This window comes from Erithacus rubecula (assembly GCF_903797595.1).
Source record: "Erithacus rubecula genome assembly, chromosome: 20".
NCBI lineage: Eukaryota > Metazoa > Chordata > Aves > Passeriformes > Muscicapidae > Erithacus > Erithacus rubecula.
This window is the reverse complement of record NC_136672.1, coordinates 8247571-8271204: the sequence shown is the minus strand read 5'-3', so window position 1 is coordinate 8271204 and position 23634 is coordinate 8247571. Positions and strand designations below refer to the sequence as shown.

Sequence of the window (23634 nt, the reverse complement as noted above, 5' to 3'; positions counted from 1 at the left end):
CTTCTGTTTTTCCCAAGGCTACTGCCTTATTCTGTGACAAGGTGAAGTGCTCCATGTGTGGAAAGTTATTTATTGCTCATTTGTCCCCTCCCTTGGAGAGGGGTATAGTAATTCATTATTTGCTGTAAATATTCTATTTGGGCCTGTTAGGATTTTTTTTTATTGTGCATGCTGTTACCTTAATTCTCATTGTTTGGATCAGACAGTCATGTTTTCTCCATTTTGTGAATGGATTAAAACACAGAGGCTGAAGATAACGTTTATTAATTGTCAGCCTGTCCTGTGTGTCCCAAGTCCCTGAATTTTGGAATTGAATTTTCAGTGCATTTACAATTTTGCTTTAAAAATTAAGAAGTGTCTGAGGTTCAGTTTTAAGTGATGACTGGTGATAACTGAGTGATATATGTGAGAGGAGCTCTAGGGCAGGGCCAGTGTGCAACTTTCAGCTTTTTGAAGCCATCTTTCAGCCATCTTTCTCTTCCTATGATCCCTTTCCTTGTGATGCCTTGGGTTTTAGCTTTTCTATTTTTTAGATTCCCTGCTGCTTGGTGTGTAACTGAAACTTCATGTTAGGTGCTAGTAAATTCTCTTCACAGGGTAGTTAGACAAAATAATCCCTTCCCAGCTAGACAATCAAAGACAACTGCTACCCAAAAAGCAAAAACAACAGCTAAGGGAAGGGGGCAAGCCAGGGGGCTGAGACTTCATAACCTGGAGCTGTAATTGGACAATTAACCCCAATAGGTAGATGAACCAAAACTTATAAAAGTGTAAAAACCCGTGACCAGGATCCATCTGGGATGTGATTTGGTGTAACCCCAGCTGGACTCTTGCACTGCCCAAGGTGAATCCTTTCAATAAATACCAATTTGATTCCTTTTGCCCTGTCTAGTCTCTGTTCCTGCTCAGCCTTTCCAGGCATCAGTTCTTAACACCCTCTCTCCTGCAGTATGTCAGGCAGTTCCCTGAAACAGTTCATGTTCCTCTGCAGCTCTCAGTGACTTCTGCCCTCCATTTTCCCTCTCTTTTCTCTTTCCTGCTCCATACATGAGCATCATATTTTGTGATGTTCCCACTATTCAGAAAAGATGCTGCAATCGAGTATATCTTTCCAAAAAAAGGACAACTTTCTGTTTCAACAAATGTGTTTTATTTAAAGGGCACCATGAAACACCATTATCTGCCCCCACAAAGATCCTGGAGAAATTCCCAAGCAACTTACCAAAGAGGCCTGAAAATGTGATTCCATCTGGCTCTGAGAAAGCCACTATTGAAGAGGTTTGTAATGAGAATAATTATCTTACTGAATGAGAGAAATATATAAAGGAGTGGAAGTCAGGGAAGGACACAGAAGGAAAACTGCATGGAATTACTTCACATTTTTTTGTCAGATGTTCGTGTACTTAGCACATAGAATCACTGGTATGAGAAAGTGTCATTCCTTGTTTCAGAATTAAGGCTTTCTGCTGTTTAGTATTTTTTCCCCAAATGCAAAACTTTGACTTTGGTAGGTTTAGAAATGACTGAAAAGGATGTAGCAGAAAGACTGGCTATGAATGCCTCATTGCTCACAGAGACACTGAGCTAACAGAGCTCTCTTTGCCTCAGGTCATTGACATTGTTGAAGGTTCCTCAGCAGAAGGGCCTCCAGCTGCTCCAAGGGACATGGAGGAGACTCCTGCTCGGCCCATCCTGCGCCCGGAGGCTCCGGTGGACTCCATGCTGAAGGACATGGCCACAATCATCCTCAGCACGTTCCTGCTTGTGGGCTGGGTGGCTTTTATCATCACCTACCCAATGGTAATGCTGACTTGATGTGCTTTTCAGTGTTGGGACCATCAGGAACATTGTAGAGCCCAGAAATGAGTTTGTGGCACACTCCAGGGATTTTTCCCCCTTCACACATGTGCACTGGGGAGCAAAGGCATAAGTTTGACTTAACAGGGATTTCTTGGGCCATATGTGCCAGCTCTGGAGAGGTTTTCTTTTTCATCCACCAGTTGTGGTTTTTGTAGGTATTACTCTTTTTGGATATGATCTCAGTACTATTGGCTTCACTCCTCTCTTCCTCACCTCAACCACTGTCAGGTTTTCCAGGTTTTGGATCAAAGCCTTTATTCTTCTGTGGTTTAAAGACACCTGGTCAACCTGGTAACAGCTTTTTTAACCAAGCCATGTGATTTCTGATCTTGGCAATGGAAGTCCAGAATGAAATAGAAATTGTGAATGAACATTCCCCAACCTTTGTGGTTGGCAGGGACAGGGCAGGAGAGCTGTAGAGTAGCTGTAGAGTTCCCTTGCGTGACCTGACTGTCAAATCTTCACTGAGGTCCTTTCTCACAGAGTGTCCACCAGCAGCAGCAGAGGCAGCATCAGCTGGAAGAGAAGATCCAGCTCTTGCAGCAGCAGAAGCTGCCCTTTGGTGCTCCCAGTGACCTCCCACCTGAGGCAGATTTCCTGGACACGTCGTATGGCCGGACAGAGAGCTCAGCTGCCAGCACCCCAAACCTGTCCCCCAGAGCATCCAACCACTCTGCCTACTCCAACATCTCCACATCTGATGTTGGGAGCTGCCTCTCCACTGAGCAAGAAGAGGGAGGTAATGTTGACTCAGTGTGGTTTATTGTGTCTCTGTTTCCCCAGTCTGTGTGATGATATATTAAAATAGTTATTGATAATACTTCATAGCTCAGCAAAATGAAAAACCATTGTTCTCATTCATGCTGAGCCCTGCACCTCAGCAGGATTGTTGCTTTACAGTAACAGCCAGCTGAGGGCTTGTGCTCCCCAGGGCAGTATGTTCCTGTCACTTGCAGCCATTCCAGGGAGATACTCATTTAAATACTCAAGATGATTAACTGGACTCAAGAAATGGGGATCAGGCAGCACAGTCTTCCTGCCTGGTCTTCCTGTACATTTATTTATCCCTTCAAAGGCTACTAAACCCACTTCTATAACCGTCAGTCAGCATTTTCTGAATTCAACATATAAAAACTTCTAGAAAGAGTCTGGCTGCTGAAAACCACTCATTTCTCACAGCCATGAGCCATAAGGTGTGTGTAAATGTCTTTTGCTTCTTGATATTGGCTCACTGTTTCACCACAGACTAATGTGGACATGTTAATTTCTTTTGATTGTATGTGTGTTCAATTTAAACATGAGCTAAAGGACTTTTATAGACTGACTCCAAAGTCTGTGTAGTTGTAAAAAGTTGCCTTGCCCCATCCTAAACCAGTGCTTGTTTTTCTTTTCTTGTTCAGATGAAGAAGCAAACCGAGTGATTGTTGGCAAGATTTCTTTTAACCCTAAAGATGTTTTGGGACATGGCGCCGAAGGGACGATTGTTTACAGGTAGAAGAGAACGTGTGCATTAAACAGACCAATGTTATGCTTGTAGTAGGTCCTTTTACTTTGTTTTTTTTATAAAAGCCTTCACATCTAACAGAAATGAAACTTTTTGCATGTGTCTGGAATATTTTCATGCGTTTTTTTCAGTAACAAAAAACAACTTTACTTCCCTAAGAAGTGTTTACTGGCCAAATGTATTTGTTTCCAGCGAGGGAATGTTTTCATTGGCCTCTGCAATGGCTTCTGTTGTCACATTTTCTGTACGTGCTCTGAGTGTGAAGGGTTGCTGTGCCTTCCCTCCCTGGCTGCAGGGGCTCCTTTGATAACCGTGACGTGGCAGTGAAGAGGATTCTCCCCGAGTGCTTCAGCTTTGCAGACCGGGAGGTGCAGCTGCTGCGCGAGTCCGACGAGCACCCCAACGTCATCCGCTACTTCTGCACGGAGAGGGACCGGCAGTTCCAGTACATCGCCATCGAGCTCTGCGCTGCCACCCTGCAGGAGGTGACCTGGGCTGCTCCTCCCTGCCAGGCCTTCCCTGCCCTTGGGCTCAGCTTGCTGAAGTGCCTGGCACAGGGGCTGTTCCATTCACTCCCACTGTCACTTCTGTGACAATTCCATGTTCCTAGAACAGGGGTATGGAAACACATCCCTGGATGATTTATGGATGGAAGCTGTTGTCCTTTGATTTTAAACTTCTTGTAAAGGACTCCCCGTCTAGTCATCCTCCCCCTCCTACCATGCAGACTTTGAAGACTATTCTTTCAAGAATGCACAGAACATTCCAGTTCTGCATGAGATCATCACCTTCAGCCAAAACAAAAAAGGCTCTTTGCTGTGTGTTACCAGCTAGCACAATTTATCCAGTGACATCTCTTTTGGGGAGTGAAGTGTATGGATTTATTATTTATGCAGTTTCTAAGCAGTGTTGTGGCTGACTCTCCTGGTTCTCTGTTGCAGTATGTTGAGCAGAAGGCCTTCAGCCACCATGGCTTACAACCCATCACTCTCCTGCAGCAGACAACGTCTGGGCTGGCTTACCTGCACTCCCTGAGTATTGGTAAGAACACTTCTCCTTTCAGGATGTTTTCTTAGCTGGAAAATAAAGAGAAATTGGTCTGGTAGTGCTCTGTTCACCTGACCTATTGGAAGGTGTCCCTGCCTATGACAGGGGAGTTGGAATAAGATGATCTCTAAGGTCCCTTTGGACCTAAACCATTCTGTGGTTCTGTGATTTGATACTGGCCTTGTCCCTGCAATATTCTGCAGCCATTGAGTACTAAAGCCAGTCCTTACTGTTAGTTCAGGGTGCTGAAGTTTTCAGATAGGAGTCGTAAAAAACATGGTGGGATAAAAAAAAATGAAATTACCAATGAAAATAATTTGAAGTTATGACTTTGGTTTAATGAATGGTGGTTCAGCTTTGTGGAATCCACTTTAAAACTTCCAGTGATTGTTGGGACTGCCTGAGTGAGTAAGTGGGTGTTTGTAACAGTCCACAGGGACCTGAAGCCCCACAACATCCTGATCTCGATGCCCAATGCCCACGGGAAGGTCAAAGCCATGATCTCAGACTTTGGGCTGTGCAAGAAGCTGGCAGTGGGCAGGCACAGCTTCAGCCGCCGCTCGGGCGTGCCGGGCACCGAGGGCTGGATCGCCCCGGAGATGCTGAGTGAAGACTGCAAAGAGAACCCTGTAAGTCCTCGCCCTTCCCAGACTCCCCAGGACCAGGCCAGACCCTAAAACAGGCAGCACCCCGTGCCTGGGCCTCCAGGCTGCCTTGCAGCTCAAATCTGCAAGTTGGAAAATTTCCTTCTGCTCTCAGATGCAAAATAACCACCCTGTGAGAATCAGAGCTTTCCGGGGGAAAAGGCGTCAGTGCTACTGAAGGCTGTTTCTTTGCAGACTTACACCGTGGACATCTTTTCAGCTGGCTGTGTCTTCTATTACGTGGTGTCTGAAGGTGGCCATCCCTTTGGCAAGTCCCTGCAGCGGCAAGCCAACATCCTGCTGGGAGCATACAGCCTGCAGGCTCTGGATGCAGGGAGACATGGTAAGGACTGCACTGCAGGCATCACTGAGCAGCTCAGGCTGCTGAACACCAACACCAAGGGCAGACAAGGCCCACAGTTACTCCCAGCCTGGCAGAGAGAAAATTGTACTCCTCAGGTTCTCCTGAAATAAAGGGCCTAAAGTTCTTGGAGTTAGTACCCCAGAGCAACTCTGGAATACACAATTTGGAACTCTGCAGTCTTGCCTGTGATGTTATTTAAAGGGTGGGAGAGAGTTTTGAACTCTGATATTCTTTGAACTTTGATATTCTTTCTGTTGGTTGCCCAGCACATGTGTCAGGGCAGCAGTTGTACCAGCAGGACAGGAGGAAGTAGAGACCATAATGAATCTCTGAAGTACAAAATATTATAAAATTATAAAATTTTACATTTCACTACAGCCTAACAACATGGAGAAAATAAAGCAAAATAAATTTCCTTGCACGCTCTTCCTTGCAGAAGACATTGTTGCTCGTGATTTAATAGAGCAGATGATAAACATGGACCCTCAGAAAAGGCCATCTGCCAGCTGTGTGCTCAAACACCCCTTCTTTTGGAGTCTAGAAAAACAGCTCCAGTTCTTTCAGGTTTGTGATGATCTTTCCTCTCAGTTCTCAGGGCTCCTGTAGACCTTTTCAGATCTTTAATTCAGTCACTCTTTTGTGCTTGAGGTCATAGAATCCACAGCCTTACTGTGAGAAGTGAGGCAGCCCAGTTGTAAAATCTGGGTGGAGTTCCTAAGCAATTGGCTTAGTCTTACAGCAGATCTTCCAGAGGGGGCCAGAGCTGGTGTTACCAAGGTCAGTTGGTGGGAGGAAGGTGTCCTCTAGCAGCTGCAGTACCCACAGAGAATCAGGAGGGTTTTCAAGAACAGGAGTGAACATGTACTGAATCCTGATGTGGGGTGGGAAGTGGCTGAGGGCTGGAGATCCTTTCCAGCCTTATCTTCTCTGTGCTAAAAAGGCTTTGGCAGGGGATGAAGCAAATCATCCCAGAAACTTCTGTATCCTATTCCCAAGCACTGTCACGGAGTTAAGTGGAATTCTAACTTTACTGCCAGGACAGGCTGTAATTGGCAAGAAGCAGCAATTAGAAAATATTGGGAAAAACTTGGAAATAAAACTAGAAATAATCTGAATGTCTCTTCCAGGATGTTAGTGACCGGATAGAGAAAGAATCTTTAGATGGTCAAATAGTAAAGCAGTTAGAAAGAGGTGGAAGAGAAGTGGTGAAAATGGACTGGAGAGAGCACATCACTGTTCCTCTTCAGACAGGTAATGGACAGCATTTTATCAGACTGGGAATTACCTGCTGTTCCCAGTTTGCTGGGACAGAAGAGTAAGCCTAACACTGTCTCAATTTTGGCACATCACTGTTACTTCCCAGTAAAGTGTTTATTCAAATGCAAGTGTGTGTTTATGTACTGAACCACACCTGCAAGGATCTGTGGCTGCAGACACATACCCCAGCACCTAAAACTGCATCACAACACCAAAAAAAAAACCCAAAAAAACCCCAAAAAAATTGTTTCTCTTGCAGATCTTCGAAAATTCAGATCCTATAAAGGTGGCTCTGTCCGGGACCTTCTGAGGGCAATGAGAAATAAGGTAAAGGTTACTGTGTCCACGAACACCAACAGCTCTGTTTATTTACAAGAGGTTTCTGAGCAAACCTCTGACTGAGCTTTTCCCTCCTCTGTTTTCCTCCACAGAAGCACCATTACAGGGAATTGCCTGCTGAAGTGCAGGAGACCCTGGGCTCCATCCCCGATGATTTTGTGTGTTACTTCACAGCTCGTTTCCCCCGCCTGCTCCTGCACACCTACCATGCTATGCACATCTGCTGCCAGGAAAGACTCTTCCAGCATTACTATGCTGAGGACTCTGCAGAGCTGAGCCTTACAGGAGATGTGGTTTGAGAGGAGAGGGATGGAGCTTTCTTCTCTGGGACCAACATTCCAAGCACAGGCCTATCCTTAGCAGGGAAAAGTGGGATCAAAGAGCTGAATTCTCTCTCTTTGAAGAAACCAAGTTTCCAAAAAGTGCCTTGTACCTGTGCCTGTGCTGGATCAGGAGCTGGTGGAGCCCAGGGCGCGAGTGGTAAAGTGATGAGCCCTGGGGATGGAGTTACTGACTCCAAGGCTGTTATCAAGACTGTGGAAATGAAGAGCAAAAGCTGGATATAACCATCACCCAATATCCCTGTACTGTATGTGATTTTGTAACAGATGTTTTACTACCAAAAAAAAAATTAATTCAATGATTGAAATCATATAATTACTCGGGACTCAGATGTGCAAAAGGAGCCCTTTGGTTGTAGCAAGTCATCTGAACTTGCCATTGCACTACTGCCACATTAGGCATTAGGCACACCACAGTGATTGTAAAGGGAACCATTCACGATTATCCAAAAAATGGTATGAAAGTACCATTTCTGTTTAATTAGTACTGCCCTGGAAAATTAGTCCCTCATACTTGAACAGAAACAGTTTTAAGAAATGCTGACTTGAAACATCAACTCAAGGTTTGTCTAGTCTGAAAATAAGCCTTGTTGTTTAATATGAGCCAGTATTCACAGAAGAGGGTGAAGTCCTCAACTTAACTCACAGTATGAGACCAGATCTGCTCAAGTGCCTGCAGCAAACACCAATGGCAGCTGGGAGCTGCCTGTGGCTCATCAACTGCAAATGTCACTCAAGGGCTAAGAAAAGGGCAGAGCCACAAAGCCAGGGGTGAGAGGAGTCCTGGGAAAAAGAGCTAAACAGGAACCAAGAGCTGTTCAGGGCAGTGTTTAAGGGGTGCCATAGAGCTGAAGAACCCCTTTTCCTGTGTGTGGCTGGTAATTCCATCCACAGGAGGATGTGGTTAAAGATGCAGTATTTCTTTACGCTGGTCCTGAAGCTGAGACAAAGCATTGTGTGTGCTAGGATGAAGAAATGCTGAATTCTAATGTAGCTGAAGTGTTCTTTTACAATATATTTATTTAATGTATTTATATTTATTTAATTTTTACTACAAAGTGGTATCAAATCCAAGTGGTACAAGTATGAAGCATGCCAAATCAGTCTTAATCAGTTTTGTGTTTATATTGAATCATCAGAAAACAACTGGAAGAGGAAAGTGATACTGCATCTTTCAATGGAATTCATTAAAGGAGAAATTACAAAGTGAGGATTTGTATGACTGTGCCATTTTGTCTTAAATAAATTATTGCCAGTAATATGTACGATGGGGTACGTACAGCAACTTTTCTGGAGATAATTTACAGGATGTTTTTTTCCTACTTTTACAATGTGTGAGAGCAATATGCCTAAGATGCCAAACTGTGCAGGTTACGTGTTTCTAAAGCTTAAAAAAATAACGGTAATTTGACCTAAAAAAGATTCAAAGCTTATTTCATATTTTTGTATTTCTCATGTAAAGGTCTTTTATAAATCTACTAAATAAAGACTTGTGCTCAGACTAAAACCCCACAGCTTTTAGTGCCAGTGTGTGCCCAGGGAGCCCAGCAGCCTGGAGCTGGCAGAGCTCAGAACAGAGCCAGGGGCCAAGACCTCAGCAAGGGACACGAGCCTGGATTCCTTGCCTGCTCCAACCATTCCTTGCCTGCTGATGCAACAGGATGCAGGAGTTGCTCAGGTGGGGGGGAGCGCTGAGCATCCCCCAAGGCCCAGGAGCCTCGTTTGTTACTCTGACAGTCCCCAGGCACCACCAGCCCCCCCACCAGCCTGGTGGCTGAGGCAGGTGCACAGGTGAGATGAAGTAGCAGGAATTTGTGCTGCTGTGTGATAAAGAAATATCTATAAATAAATGGGTTTGGTGAAACTGAGCTGATAACTGATCACGTGCTTTACAGGAAACAGAAAGCCCCAAATTCTGATACAGCACAGAGGGCTGGGCTGAGGAGCCTCTTGTGCTCTATGACACTGTCAACCTCTGCACTACTTACCTGGTGAGGGGAGCTTGGAGTGAGAAGGCAGGTCATATAGAAGGCAGTAAGTGAGGTGGGTCCAAAAGTTTTAAATACAAGGAAAGAATAAGCATGTGCCACACCCATTCCTGACACATAGCTAGTTTGGTGGGGCTAAGGCTGCTGGGTCTGACAGCAAAGGGGGTGGAGACTCAGCTCATCAGGAGTGTTTGTCTAAAGCACTTTCTTCTTTATTTCCGGACTAAATTTCAAGAGATCCGCAGGAGCTGCAGAACACCCGCAGTGCTCAGACTGCTGCCCGTGCAGAGCCTGGCACTCGAGCTGTTGGAGCACCTTCCCTCATTCCTCCTACGGGAAGGTCCCTGCAGGCAGAAGCGCTGCAGCACTCGGCCATCCGCGGGCTCGGTAAGGTAAGCCCTGGTGCGCTGCGGGTCATTCTCAGCCTGGCGGGTTACTTTACTGGTAGCAGGTTTAAGGATAAGTGAGGATGTCCCTGCACTGCCGCCCCACCGGGGTAGGAGCTGCTGGGCAGCTCTCCACGGGCTGTGCGAGCATCTGGGGCTCGGACAGCTCTGCCCGCACCCCCGCAGCTGCACCCCGTCCCTGCCCGTGTGTGCAGCCCAGAGCACCCAGAGCACACCGCAGCAGAAGCCACTGCCAGCCCCGACTGCTGCCAGAACCAGGAGGGGTCGGGGCCCCATGGGCCCCCCAGCCGTGCTCCCCCAGCCCTGAGCCCGCTCCGTTCAGCCTCTGCTCCAGTTTCGATTCCCGCCCGGGCTCTTTGCTCTCAAGCGCTTCGTGACGTCGCCTGTCACAGCGGGCGGGGCGGGGAGACCAGGGAGGGACGGGATTCACCGCAGGCTGACCCACGGTACAAGCCCAGCCCTGGGAGGTGGCCAAAGGCACCGAAAGATCGGTATTTCAGGGACATTTTTAGTCGCCTTTCTCACGGAAGGCTTCACCAAGTGTCAGTGGAAATCTGTCTCCCACCATTTTCATAACCAGCCTGTTTATTTACTCTGAGGGATGCCTTACACCTACAGCACATCAGGGCAGTCCCATAACAGGCTCTCCCCTCAGAGCCACTTGCTCACACCAAAGCTCCAGCCATGCTGGTGCCTCAGACACAGGGCTGACCAGATGCAAAAAGGGTTAATGTGCACTTGGATTTTCCATCACACCCTATTCTCCCAGAATCAGTATCTCCCCAAAGCACCCCTTTCTGCTGAACTCACCTCCTGCCAAGCTGTGAACACGGGAAGTGAACACTTTTCCCCTTCGCTCAGTCACCACCATTACATGTGCAGATACTGTGGAGACCTTGGCCAGCTGCACTGGTGGCTGCACCTTTTACACTTGCAGAGAGCACTGTTCAGCACCACGAGCTGTAGGGGTGGAGCTGGCTGAGCTCCTGCACCTGCTGAACCAGAGAGCAGAGCCTCCACACCACAGTAAAAGAAACACCACCACCCCCAGTGCACTTTTACTGTGACCTGGTGCCCAGGCTGTGGATGGTCACTGCTGACTGGGAATGTCTCGTATCTCTGCTGTCACACTGAGCAGGTGTATTTAACCCATTCCTCCTGCACTACAGAACAGGCTGTTCCTGCTGCCACCCATCTGAACCCCTGGAATGGAGGCTGGGCACAGGAAGGATGTCACAACTCAGGCGAGGACACCCCACTAAACAGAAAACCTTCTGCTGGGTTCGGCAGTGAGTCAAACTGCTCCTTGGAAATTTTGGTAAGCACCAAAACAGATGGGGGAAAAGGGAAGGAGCAGGGGAGAGTGTACCCACCAAAGAACGAAGGGGGAAAAGTGAGTGTGAAGGAACAAAAGGCAGGAAAAGTGAAAAAAAAGCAATAAAAATTAAGAGACAGAACGTGGGGGATACAGTAATGAGGGGCCTCCTTTTCTCCAACAGAAGGAACTGTTGGGCTCAGCTGTCAGCACAAGCTTCTCCAGCAACCCCCTATTTCTTTCACAACCATGTGTGTCAGAGGCAGGAGCAGCTGCCTTCAAACAGGCACACAGAAGCAGCTTAGCTGACAAGAACAAGCTTTTAGAGATATAGAAATGACCTTGGCTCAAAAAGGTGGGGAGAACTTGGGAAAATAGAACTCCAAAGTCAGAACTGAACAAGAATGTGAACTGTAAATCTGAAGACTTCCTTTTCCCCACCTCTAGGGTTTTGTTCATTAACAGTGCAGGATTTCCCTCACCAAAGACAATGGGTATGTATTGCTTTCAGAAAATTTCTACTTTGCATGTTGCAATTTGCTTTTTAATATCTGCATTCAAAGGAGTCGTCTCTAGTAGGGAATTAATCAGTACTTGTGTCATCATCTTAGTGTTTGTATTGATGGTATCCTCATTTAGCAGAAAATAACCAGACTCAAGTGGGTACATGATCTACCTAAACCTGTCCAGTTTAGGGAAAGGGAATCCAGCCTTGTCCATTCTCATCAACCTTATCACATCATTCCCTGCAAAACACATTTTGGGTTATTTCCTTGACTCCTTTTGAGGATCACTTCCAAGTCTCCTTGTTAGTTTCCTGCTTTGCTGATTTACTAGTCTTGCAGCATTGTTTATAACTGCTTCTGAATAAGATTATGGATACTTTGTCATCAGAACTGACATATGTGAGAAGTTAAGACCTGCTCTCTCACAGTGACTGGTAGAAAGAAAATAATCTAACAGTGTGACCAAACAAACATCAGTTTATATTAATAATACATGATTTTGAACTTCTAGATTACAAAACATTACCTATGGTTGAATGGGATGAGAACCATGTCAAATGTTGGCTGGAATCTACTCGAATCAAGAAGGAGCATGTGGATAAACTACATGCAAAAGAAGTGACTGGTCCAGCACTGATGAAACTGGATGAGTCTTTCCTCAAACACATAGGAATGAAGGAAGACCAAATCCACATCTTAATCCAAGAGAGAAATGAACTTCTGCAGCTCCAGCACAGTGCACAGCAAGCTGATGGCTCCAGCAGTGAAACATGCAACAGCACAGATGCACAAACAGGCCCAGCCAGAGCCAGCACTGCCCCTGCTCAGGGCACAGCCAGCAGAGGCAGCTCTGGTGCTGTGGGTACAACCAGCAGCGAGAACACAGCTCCTACTTCTGGCAAGAAGCAAAAAAGCAGCAAGAAATCCCAGCCTCAAAGTGCTGATGAAGTTTTAGAGCTTAGAAAATGTCGACCATTTAAAAGTGAGGATACTGATTTCAAATATGTGAAAGACACAGTTCTTGCTCCAGAATCAGGAGTCAGTGATTTAATCGTGCCTTGCCACGAATACAAATCTTTTGCCATTGCTGCAGAACTGAGCAGAGATCAACTGCAATCAAAATTTGCCTCTGAAGTGATACGTTTTGCTTCAGCCTGCATGAACATTCGAACAAATGGCACCATCCATTTTGGTGTCATGGACAGTGTTGAGGACAAGGCCTGGAAACATGGACAGATCGTTGGTGTGAAGGTCAAAAACAGAGAAGACTTTTTTGAGGCATTGAATTATATAGATAGGTGCTTTTGCGATGATTTACAAGAAATTGCATGGAAATGTATTCACCGACCTGTGTTTGTTGAAGTGATTTCAAAGGATTCAGAGGAAAAAAGATTTGTAGTGGAAGTTGACATTGAACCAACATACAGCTTGGTAAAGAACAACTGTTTTCAAGTTCATTTGCCCAAATACAATGAAAGCAGTCAGAAGGTGATCCTGAGCAAAGAACCAGCTCTCTACCAGAGACTAGGTGCAAAGTCTGAACCTGTGCAACGTAACAAACTCCTTGCTTTCATTCAAGCTACACAAGACAGGGATGCTCACAGACAGAGAGCTGAGCTCTCCAGCACACAAGTACCTACAGAAATACCTCAAGATTTAGGAAGAAAGTTATCAATTCTATTAAATGATGGCAAAAGTTACATGGATGATTCCCTACGGTACATCCTTGTCACAAACAGATGTGAACAGGATAATCTGAACCACATCAACTTTTTAATGCACTTGAACATTTTCTGTGTCTTTGACTTTGATGAAGATTCTAATGTGTCAGGGCTGTACAGCAAATACAAAGAGCACCATGAAACAAGTTCTTATTTTTTACAGGATTTTTTCAAAGAAATTAAGACTGATAATTCTCCCTCTCAGAAACTGTTTGATCAGACCAGCTGGATATTCTGCAATGGGCGCAGTGACTTCCTTGGGGATGAAAAACCTTGTGATGAGAATACATGGATTAGAACCAAAAAAAAATACCTGAAGAAAGTATTACTTGTATCTGTGAGGAAATTCTGCCAGAGGGCTCTTTCATTGTGCTTTTCTATTGCTATCACCAGTGCAGAAACCACTTGTGGACACTTTTCAGGAATTCCTATACAGAGATGAATGGCATGGAGTACATCGTCTGCATTACAGAGTCCCAGAGAAAATTACAAAAAGTGGGCTCAGCTAGCTCAGGAATCCTGCAGCATTGAGACACTAGAAACAATGCAGCGTTGTGGGTATGAAAGCTCAGTCACGTAGATGCCACCATCCAGTCAATGCTGCCTTCCACAGCCCAACCCAGACACCTGCCAGCTTCCACTGGAGGCGTGTGTACACTTCCCTTGCGGGAAGAAGAAAAACTGTATTCCCTAGAAATCCTTTGTGCTGACCAATGTGATGATATCAACTTAAATCTTTGGACTGAAGAACAAAAACAAGAAATAGAAACAAAATTTTTATCGTGGGAGAAAAATCATGTGGGAAAACTTGTGGCTTGCTGATAAAAAACTCTGTGGGGATATCATTGAACGTGAAGCATGCACAGAGGCAAGCAAACTTTTGGATGGCATTTTACGAGGAAGTGGACAAAATTATTCTGTGGCTAAACTAAAGATATTTCACCATCCTGGGAGTGGTGGAAGCACAATAGCACGGCAGGTTCTATGGAAAAACAGAAAGCGTTTTAGATGTGCTGTTATCAAGACCTCATATTCACATTCAACTGTCTGCAAGCATGTGCTCGCCCTTAGAGACTATGAAGAAAAGGAGATCACTCACTGTTTCCCTGTGCTGCTCCTGATCGAAGATTATGAGGACGAGTACTTTGATGAACTACAGATGGATTTAATGGAGGCTGTAACAACCAGGAAAATGAATACCTGCAAGCCTTACTTCATCCTCATATGCTGCAGACGCTACAATAACCCTGAAAGGCTTTGCAAGGCTTCGCCACTGGACACAGTCGCTGTGACTCACAAACTGACCGAGTCAGAAAAAAATCTGTTCAACAATAAACTTGAAAAACTGCAGCAGAAATATGGTGAAGCAGAATTCATACTTACATTGTGCTGATTGTGTGAGGAGGTTCAATAAAACATACGTGTCAGACACAGTAGAGCACATGCTGCCAAGGCATCGACCCTTCATCTCGTGACACCTGTTTGATGCGCTACGTGGCTCTGCTCAACTGCTATGTCCCCAATTCATACATTCACTGTCACACTGTGAGGCTTTTTCTGGGGCTGGGGGCATATACAGAGAGTAAAGCAAGAGCGTATGATTTCAAACATCACTTGAGTGAACAAGTCAGAATGATTTTTATTGAGCTAAGGGAAAGTACCACTTATATTTCATCTGTTAGGATAATACACTGCCTGGTTGCAAAAGAAATTCTGTATCAGCTTTCAGGAAATCAATCACTAAGTCAACTTGCGACAACTCTTCTTCAGGAAAAGGCACTCTTCGAAAACAGATTTGGACGAGAAGAATTCATAAAGTTTATCAGACATCTGTTTATTCGACGTGATAAAAGAAGCAGGGGCGACAATACTGATACTCTCTTCTCCCCGTTCATTGAACACGTCTGTGAAGCTGAAGACTGTGAAAAAGCCATTGCCGTTTTACAAGCTGCGTATGAACTCCTTGGAAAAGATCCCTTTTTTGCCCAGCAGCTTGCCAGACTAAATTACAGCAATGAAAGATTTGAAGATGCGAAATACTGGGCAAAGGTCGCAAAATCGCATTTGCCAAATGATTCTTATATTTTGGATACAGAGGGTCAGGTCTACAGGAAATTGTTTAATTTCACTGTGGATAAAATGGCAGAGGAGGACAGTCCTGAAAAGATCACTGAGACTATACTGATTGCTCTTAAAGCTATGAAATGCTTCAGGGCTGCACAACAGGCAGCAAAGGAAGAACGTGAAAGTATGAACAATGCTGGCTATTATGGAGAAGTAGAAGTAGGTTGTCGCCTTCTTCGATTTTTGTCCACACTGCCTGTATTTGCCAAAAGTCCAGAGGGGGAATATACTGAGCTTGTGAAATATCTCACCACAGATTACATTCCTGAAGACATAAGAAGAACTTGGGGAACGCTTCATTCCCGCTTAAAAGGCTTGCGCCAGAACCTGTACAATGCTCTGGAATGGATTTCAGAAGAACTAAGTTATTTCCAAACAGAAAAAAAACCAAGAGAAGGATGATGAAAATGATGATAAGGAGGAACTAATTCATAATCCCAGAAAATGGCTAAGAAGACAGTCAGCAGTATATGCTAAATTCTTCTTCTCAGAATCACTTATTGCTGACAGCAAGAATTGTCCTGACACTCAGCTCATGAGACGCATGACTATTTATGGAAGTGGTGGAGGAAATGTCACCAATATCCTGTCATTCTTAACAGATAAGAAAGAGAACAGGTCAGCTGAAAAGCTAGAAAAGATCCTTAGGTTATATCCAGAAAACCCACTGAGAAACAGGCTGGAGGACAATGATTTGATCAATTTTATTTTGAGCCACATCACATTAGCCTGCTTAGCACCAGGATCAGCCAAACTCCTTCCACTGCCAACTCTTCGTGAGCTCAGCCTAAAATTTGTCAGAGGAAAAAGACCATTTCCAGCAAGTGCCTTTTTCTTGCTCACTTTGCTGTACTGGCCAGATGAAGCATTAGACAAAGAGCCTAATCCCGAAAAAGATGAAATTTTAACTTCAGCCCTTCAAACCCTGAAACGCTTATATGACATTAAAATGAAAGACGTTCCCACCAGAAAAAAAAGAATCTACACTCCCTTTTTTTTGGGAAAGGGTTATGGCTTAAGTAAGATTGTGCACAAAAATAAAATTGATAAATTGATGGTGGGATCCTTAGAGGAGAGGAGAATGAAGTGGCTGCATGGAACTGTATGGAATATTTCCATAATTCGTGACAATCTCAAAAGAGTTTCTGGCTGGACCAAGGACAGGAATTTATTTATACGTGGTCATGTGAAGGAGCTCCGTATCTTGCCACTCCATCATGAATCAGTTCCTGCTGGAAATGAAATGTGACTTTTATTTGGGCTTTTCATTCAATGGTCTTGTTGCTTTCAATATTGAGGTTGAAAATGATCCAGCCATGAGAAGAATTAGTAGCTAGTACAGTACTGTAGCACATGCTCTTAGAGGGTACTGCATTGGAAATGTCCAGTCTCACATTTAAAAGTGGACAGGCCTGGGTAACTACCAGGCAACAAGAAAATCAGAATGAACATGAACAACTATAGTAGTGACCAAATAACCACAATATTTTGAAACGAGTAATGTGAACTTTGAGCCAAACCTTTGACAGTTTTGCAGTTAGAGAAAGCAAGATTTCAAATGAAAGACAACAACTGATCCCTTTCTTACCCCACAGATTAGGATTTGAAATTAATTTCTGGGTAATCTTAATCAGTAAAATAATTTGTCCAGTGTAACTACATTTTGCTTTCTGAATCAGCAACAGAAAAGTGAACTCACATCACATACACTGCTCTCCAACATGTACCATATATGAAATGACTATCAACTGCAAAGCCACCATCAGTATGGAAACAATTTTACAGCTGACTTTGCAATAAGGACTGATAAAAACCAGGTCTCAAATTCTGCATAACTCCTACACTGCTTCTCTGTGTAAGTATTACCTTACTAGCCATACCTGTATCTGGGGTGGGGTGCAGTCATGGGTGACATAAATGATTATTTGTAATCACTTGTGTTCATATTCCAAGCAATTTCTGCACTTGGTATAATGATTTTTAGTAATCATTCAAGGAATAACACAGAATGAAGAACTCAAATTTGTCTAGATTATACATGTACAATTTGAAAAATGCAAAGGAGTTTTTCAGTGCTGTGATTGCAACCATGATGTCACATTCAGCTTCTAATAACAAAAGTGGGCCTTGTTAGAGTTTCACACTGTTTGATAGAAGATACTGTGTCTAAAATTGCCAAAATCTCATCATGTAAATGTTTTAATCTAATAAATATGTTTTATAAAGGATTACCATTTCTACATGAGATTTATTACCCTACCTGAGGATATACTTCCAACAGTAGCTAGGTATGATTTGCTTTTCAAACTGCAGCCAAGATCAGGGCACAGCCAAAAACTCTAAAACAAACTGCAGGCCATGGTGAATTCAGAAGGAAGAATGAAGATTATTGTCTAGTCCAAGCCTTCACATTCTGGCCTCAGCAGAAACAACTGCCAGGCATGAGCTGGATGGCCAGAGAGATCCCCCTGCTCCCCAGCCCCGGCACAGGGGACAGGAGTATGTTTGAGACTAACTGGGCAAAGGCAGCCTGTCCTGGTCGAGCCTGGGGCATTGGGATGGCTTCAACCCAGAGCAGAAACAGGACTGAAAAATAAGTTTCATGGGAGTGAAAAGCAAAGCAGGGACTGCTCTCATGATCCAGAACCTGCTCAAATGCTGTGGCAGAAGCACAGATTTTGTTTTTGAAAAGGAACCGTTACCATGATGAAAAATTACAGCCAGCTTGGCCAAGAGGGTCTATCTTGTAACTCTGCCTGCACACCCAGCTCAGTTCTGCAGACAGCAGTGCTTTGCCCTGGAGCCCACACTACTGCAGAAGCTTGAGTCTTGTTGCTGAGGTATGAACAGGGGTCTTGCTTTTCAAATATGCCCACTTCTACCTTTTAAGAAATTAAAAGTTGAGATTCAAACTCCTTAGTTCATTCCCCGCAGAAAAAAACCCCCAAAATAGGAAAAAAACCCAGCAAAAATCCAAACAGCAACAAAAACCAAACAAATAAAAACCCAAACCAAAACAAAAAAAAAAGAAAAAGAAAAAGCGAGTTTTAGAGAAAAAGTGTAAACTTCCAGATGAATTTTTGGGGTCACATGTTGCAGGACCAGCTGAGGCTCACAGGGCAAGGGCAAGTACAGACCCACCCTTCCTACTTCCTACCAGTCGTGTTCACATTGGGAGGGCTTTAACCTGCCCGGGCAACAACTGCCTTTGCTCTAAGCAGCTCTTAGTACAAAGCAGTTCCAAATGCCCCTCAGATTGTGCCAGAGCTCAAAGAGCCAGAGCACAAATGTCCATTAAGAGTTTCTGCACAGCAGCAGTGTCCCTTCAAGGGTTCTCTACTGCACCTGTCACACGTACCCAATTCAAAATTACATGCAATTACTCCATGTGATAGCATTAAAACACCCATTTATCTTTCCTTTGCCACTTCTCAGAAATAAACTGGAGGTGAACAGTGGTAGCTAAGTAAGACCAACCAGCCTAGCACAGTAATCCCTTCTCATTCTGTACTCAGGAGGTGCAAGGACACCCATCTCTCAAGCTGCCTCATCTGTTCAGGGCAGTGAAATCAGGGCAGTGTTTAAGGGGTGCCATAGAACTGAAGAACCCCTTTTCCTGTGTGTGGCTGGTAATTCCACCCACAGGAGGATGTGGTTAAAGATGCAGTATTTCTTTACGCTGGTCCTGAAGCTGAGACAAAGCATTGTGTGTACTAGGATGAAGAAATGCTGAATTCTAATGTAGCTGGGGTGTTCTTTTACAATATATTTATTTAATGTATTTATATTTATTTAATTTTTACTACAAAGTGGTATCAAACCCAAGTGGTACAAGTATGAAGCATGCCAAATCAGTCTTAATCAGTTTTGTGTTTATATTGAATCATCAGAAAACAACTGGAAGAGGAAAGTGATACTGCATCTTTCAATGGAATTCATTAAAGGAGAAATTGCAAAGTGAGAATTTGTATGACTGTGCCATTTTGTCTTAAATAAATTATTGCCAGTAATATGTACGATAGGGTACGTACAGCAACTTTTCTGGAGATAATTTACAGGATGTTTTTTTCCTACTTTTACAATGTGTGAGAGCAATATACCTAAGATGCCAAACTGTGCAGGTTACGTGTTTCTAAAGCTTAAAAAAATAACGGTAATTTGACCTAAAAAAGATTCAAAGCTTATTTCATACTTTTGTATTTCTCATGCAAAGGTCTTTTATAAATCTACTAAATAAAGACTTGTGCTCAGACTAAAACCCCACAGCTTTTAGTGCCAGGGAGCACAGGGGCCAGGGCCTGCAGCCTCCCTCAGCAAGGGACACGAGCCTGGATTCCTTGCCTGCTCAACCATTCCTTGCCTGCTGATGCAACAGGATGCAGGAGTTGAGCAAAGCACGAGGGAGCACCGAGACTCCCTGAAGGAAGAGCAGCGTGGAGTGAGAAGGCAGGTGAGATAGAGGGCAGTAAGCGCGGTGGATCTGAAAGTTTAAAATACAAAGGAAAGAATAAATATGTGCCACACGCATTCCTGACACTTAGCTGGCTTGGTGGGGCTAAGGCTGCTGGATTCTGACAGCAAAGGGGTGGAGATTTAGCTCATCAGGAGTGTTTGTCTAAAGCAATTTCCCTGTTGCGGTTAGTGTTTGTGTTACTCCAGCTTCCATTTTCATAATCTGGATAATGGTTGCTTCTGATATTGGTTGCTTCCAAAGCCCTCCCTATGTTGTTCCAAGATGGTTTCTTCCTAAGCTGTATCCACTCCTCTTTCTGCTCCCCTGCGCTCTCATTGGAAGGGGCTCTGCAAACCGCCCCCTCACTCCTCTCCTAAGGTTATCCCATTGGCTGGCCGCTCCCTATAAACACCGTGCACGCTGCTCTCTTCCTCTTTCACTTCTGGACTTCTGGATGGAAGCGTGTTGTCGAATCCCAGAAACCTTCTGTAGACTCTTTTACTTTTCTCCCTGATGCTGGTAAAGATAAGCTCACTGTAGAGCTGCAGCTGTGAAGTTCAGCTCCTGGTGAATTTATCCTGGAGTTGTTCCACACACCTTGGCGTGGCTGCTGGTGTTCTAAAAGAGCCAGCTAAATACTCCAGTTGGTTGTATCATTTTTCCTTTTTATTTCCGGACTAAATTCAAGAGATCCGCAGGAGCTGCAGAACACCCGCAGTGCTCAGACTGCTGCCCGTGCAGAGCCTGGCACTCGAGCTGTTGGAGCACCTTCCCTCATTCCTCCTACGGGAAGGTCCCTGCAGGCAGAAGCGCTGCAGCACTCGGCCATCCGCGGGCTCGGTAAGGTAAGCCCCTGGTGCGCTGCGGGTCATTCTCAGCCTGGCGGGTTACTTTACTGGTAGCAGGTTTAAGGATAAGTGAGGATTGTCCCTGCACTGCCGCCCCACCGGGGTAGGAGCTGCTGGGCAGCACTCCACGGCTGTGCGAGCATCTGGGGCTCGGACAGCTCTGCCCGCACCCCCGCAGCTGCACCCCGTCCCTGCCCGGTGTGCAGCCCAGAGCACCCAGAGCACACCGCAGCAGAAGCCACTGCCAGCCCCGACTGCTGCCAGAACCAGGAGGGGTCGGGGCCCCATGGGCCCCCCAGCCGTGCCTCCCCCAGCCCTGAGCCCGCTCCGTTCAGCCTCTGCTCCAGTTTCCATTCCGTAGTGTGTTGGTTATGCATTGAAGGCACCTGAGAGAAGGGGCACAATCAGATGTTTAGAAAAACTGAGAAAAAACATGAGAACTTTTCTGTGAGTTGATAGGACCAATTGGAGGCTGGTTTGTATTGTTGACAGCCTGAGAAACCAATGGGAAAAGTTAGTTTGTTCTGTGAATATGCATCTTGAAGCAGGTAAATGTCTTTTTCATTTCTGGTCTCTCACATGGAAACACTGACCTGGCCTGCTCCTAATTCTATCTCACAACAAAAAAAAAGTATATCAAAATTGGCAAACCTAAAGTGTAACATTTATTAGTGTTAAAGTCAAACTAAACCAAGACACTCAGCAAGGCTCTTTGCTCTCAAGCGCTGCCTGATGTACACTGTCACAGCAGGCTGGGGTGGAGGGACAAGCACAGCAGGCTGACCCACGGTACAAGCCCAGCCCTGGGAGGTGGCCAAAGGCACTGAAAGATCGGTATTTCAGGGACATTTTTAGTCGCCTTTCTCACGGAAGGCTTCACCAAGTGTCAGTGGAAATTTGTCTCCCACCATTTTCATAACCAGCCTGTTTGTATTTACTCTGAGGGATGCCTTACACCTACAGCACATCAGGGCAGTCCCATAACAGGCTCTCCCCTCAGAGCCACTTGCTCACACCAAAGCTCCAGCCATGCTTCAGCCAAGGCTTCCACAGGGCTAATCAGGGCAATTGAGGAGGACTGAGGTGATAGTTGCAGCAACCCAGGTGTGAGAGGGATGGAGGAGGGACTCAGCTGCTCAGCACGTGGGTCGTGGTGCTCAGCTGGGTGTCGAAGGTAGGGGGCTGAAGCAGGAAGGCAGCAGTGCAGTGCCCAACAGCAGGGAATGTGGCTCTTGGTGCTGGGATGGTGGGGGTGGTTGGTAGGTAGCAGCACCGGCCTCTTCCTCTGACTCCACCAGCGAGCGAGAGAGACAGAGAGTGAGCAGCTGCCCCCACCTCCTTTACCTGCCCCCAGTCTCATGGTATTTTACCTCTTCCCTGCCCCCCATCCTGCGAGAGAAACTTCCAAAACAACCAAAGGGACAGGGAGTCTCTTCCCTCCCCCTGTCACTAGCCATCCATGCTACGGTGTAGCCAACAAGTCTCTTAACATAACAATGGGGAAAATTCTACAGAGAGAATAAAAAGGGAAAAACAAAAAAAACAACCCCCAACAATATCCACCACAAACTTTTCCCATACCGACATGCTACATCAAATTAAAACCTTTAAAATTATAACATAACGTGCAGTTACAGACACAGGCACAGTATCATAGGTAGTTCACCCTAGAACAAGATCTCCTTGGGGTACGCATCGGGTCTCTCCATTATTTTGCATCACCCACCAGGTGGGTGCAACCAGTGCAACCTGGTCCTTGAGTGAAAACCACCCCACGAACAGGATTGTCTTTGCTGGAGGCAGAGTTCACCCAAACGGTTTTCCCTAACATGCCTCTCAGGTGTACCACTGGAACCTTATCTCCATCTGCTGCTCCCAAGGGCTCTGACTGGGCAGGGCCTGCTCAAGTAGTGGAACCTCGGGTATTCACCAATCATGTGGCCTTTGGTAGATTGATCTCCCAGTTCTTGAAAGCCCAACCACCAAGTGCTTTTAAGGTGGTTTTAAGCAGACCATTGCACCGTTCGACTTTCCCAGCCGCTGGGGCATGGTAGGAAACATGGTACATCCACTCAATGCCGTGTTCTCTACCCCAGGTTCTTATAAGACTGTTCTTGAAATGAGTCCCATTGTCTGACTCGATTCTCTCAAGGGTGCCATGCCTCCAGAGGACTTGTTTTTCCAGGCCCAGGATGGTGTTCCGAGCAGTGGCGTGGGGCACAGCGTAGGTCTCCAACCATCCAGTGGTGGCTTCTACCATGGTCAGCACGTAGCGCTTGCCCTGGCGGGTCTGAGGCAGTGTGATATAGTCAATCTGCCAGGCCTCTCCGTACTTATATTTGGACCATCGCCCCCCATACCAGAGGGGCTTCACCCGCTTGGCCTGTTTGATGGCAGCGCACGTGTTACAGTCATGAATAACCTGAGAGATGCTGTCCATGGTTAGATCCACCCCTTGGTCTCGTGCCCACTTACAGGTGGTGTCTCTGCCCTGATGGCCTGAGGCATCGTGGGTCCATCGAGCTAGGAACACTTCTCCCTTGTGTTCCCAATCTAAGTCTATCTTTGAGACCTCTATCTGTGCAGCCTGATCTACCTGCTTGTTGTGCCTGTGTTCTTCATTAGCCCGACTCTTGGGAACATGGGCATCCACATGACGGACTTTCACGGGGAGCTTCTCTACCCGAGTGGCAATGTCTTTCCACTCATCAGCAGCCCAGATTGGTTTTCCTCTACGTTGCCAGTCAGCCTTTTTCCACCTTTCCAGCCAACCCCACAGAGCATTGGCTACCAACCACGAATTAGTGTAAAGGTAGAGCTTTGGCCACTTCTCTCTTTCAGCAATGTCCAGGGGCAGCTGAAAAACTTTGAGTTCAGCAAGTTGACTTGATCCACCTTTTCCTTCGGTAGCTTGTG

General features: G+C 45.5%; 2 protein-coding genes across 2 annotated transcripts in view; both read left to right on the top strand.

The window, feature by feature from the left end:
- The window catches only part of ERN1 (endoplasmic reticulum to nucleus signaling 1), a 30259-nt gene extending 22074 nt beyond the window's left edge, over positions 1 to 8185 (top strand). Inside the window, exons 11-22 of the mRNA XM_079323854.1 lie at positions 1160 to 1278; positions 1609 to 1800; positions 2344 to 2599; positions 3261 to 3351; positions 3660 to 3849; positions 4306 to 4405; positions 4841 to 5040; positions 5251 to 5398; positions 5856 to 5983; positions 6547 to 6670; positions 6936 to 7003; positions 7108 to 8185. Of these exons, the coding sequence (XP_079179980.1) occupies positions 1160 to 1278; positions 1609 to 1800; positions 2344 to 2599; positions 3261 to 3351; positions 3660 to 3849; positions 4306 to 4405; positions 4841 to 5040; positions 5251 to 5398; positions 5856 to 5983; positions 6547 to 6670; positions 6936 to 7003; positions 7108 to 7314 (1823 nt within the window). The 3' untranslated portion in view covers positions 7315 to 8185. The remainder of the gene's footprint in view (positions 1 to 1159; positions 1279 to 1608; positions 1801 to 2343; positions 2600 to 3260; positions 3352 to 3659; positions 3850 to 4305; positions 4406 to 4840; positions 5041 to 5250; positions 5399 to 5855; positions 5984 to 6546; positions 6671 to 6935; positions 7004 to 7107) is intronic.
- Positions 8186 to 10334: 2149 nt separating this feature from the next.
- Positions 10335 to 16754, top strand: LOC306810530 (sterile alpha motif domain-containing protein 9-like; the record flags this gene model as incomplete). Its single annotated transcript, XM_079323216.1, is given in 14 exon segments — positions 10335 to 11069; positions 11514 to 11560; positions 12084 to 13613; positions 13616 to 13663; positions 13666 to 13721; positions 13723 to 13770; positions 13772 to 13834; positions 13836 to 13856; positions 13858 to 14061; positions 14063 to 14680; positions 14682 to 14741; positions 14743 to 15798; positions 15800 to 16659; positions 16661 to 16754. Coding segments are annotated over 13 exon segments (4662 nt in total). The 5' UTR covers positions 10335 to 11069; positions 11514 to 11556.
- Between the last annotated feature and the right edge of the window lie 6880 nt (positions 16755 to 23634).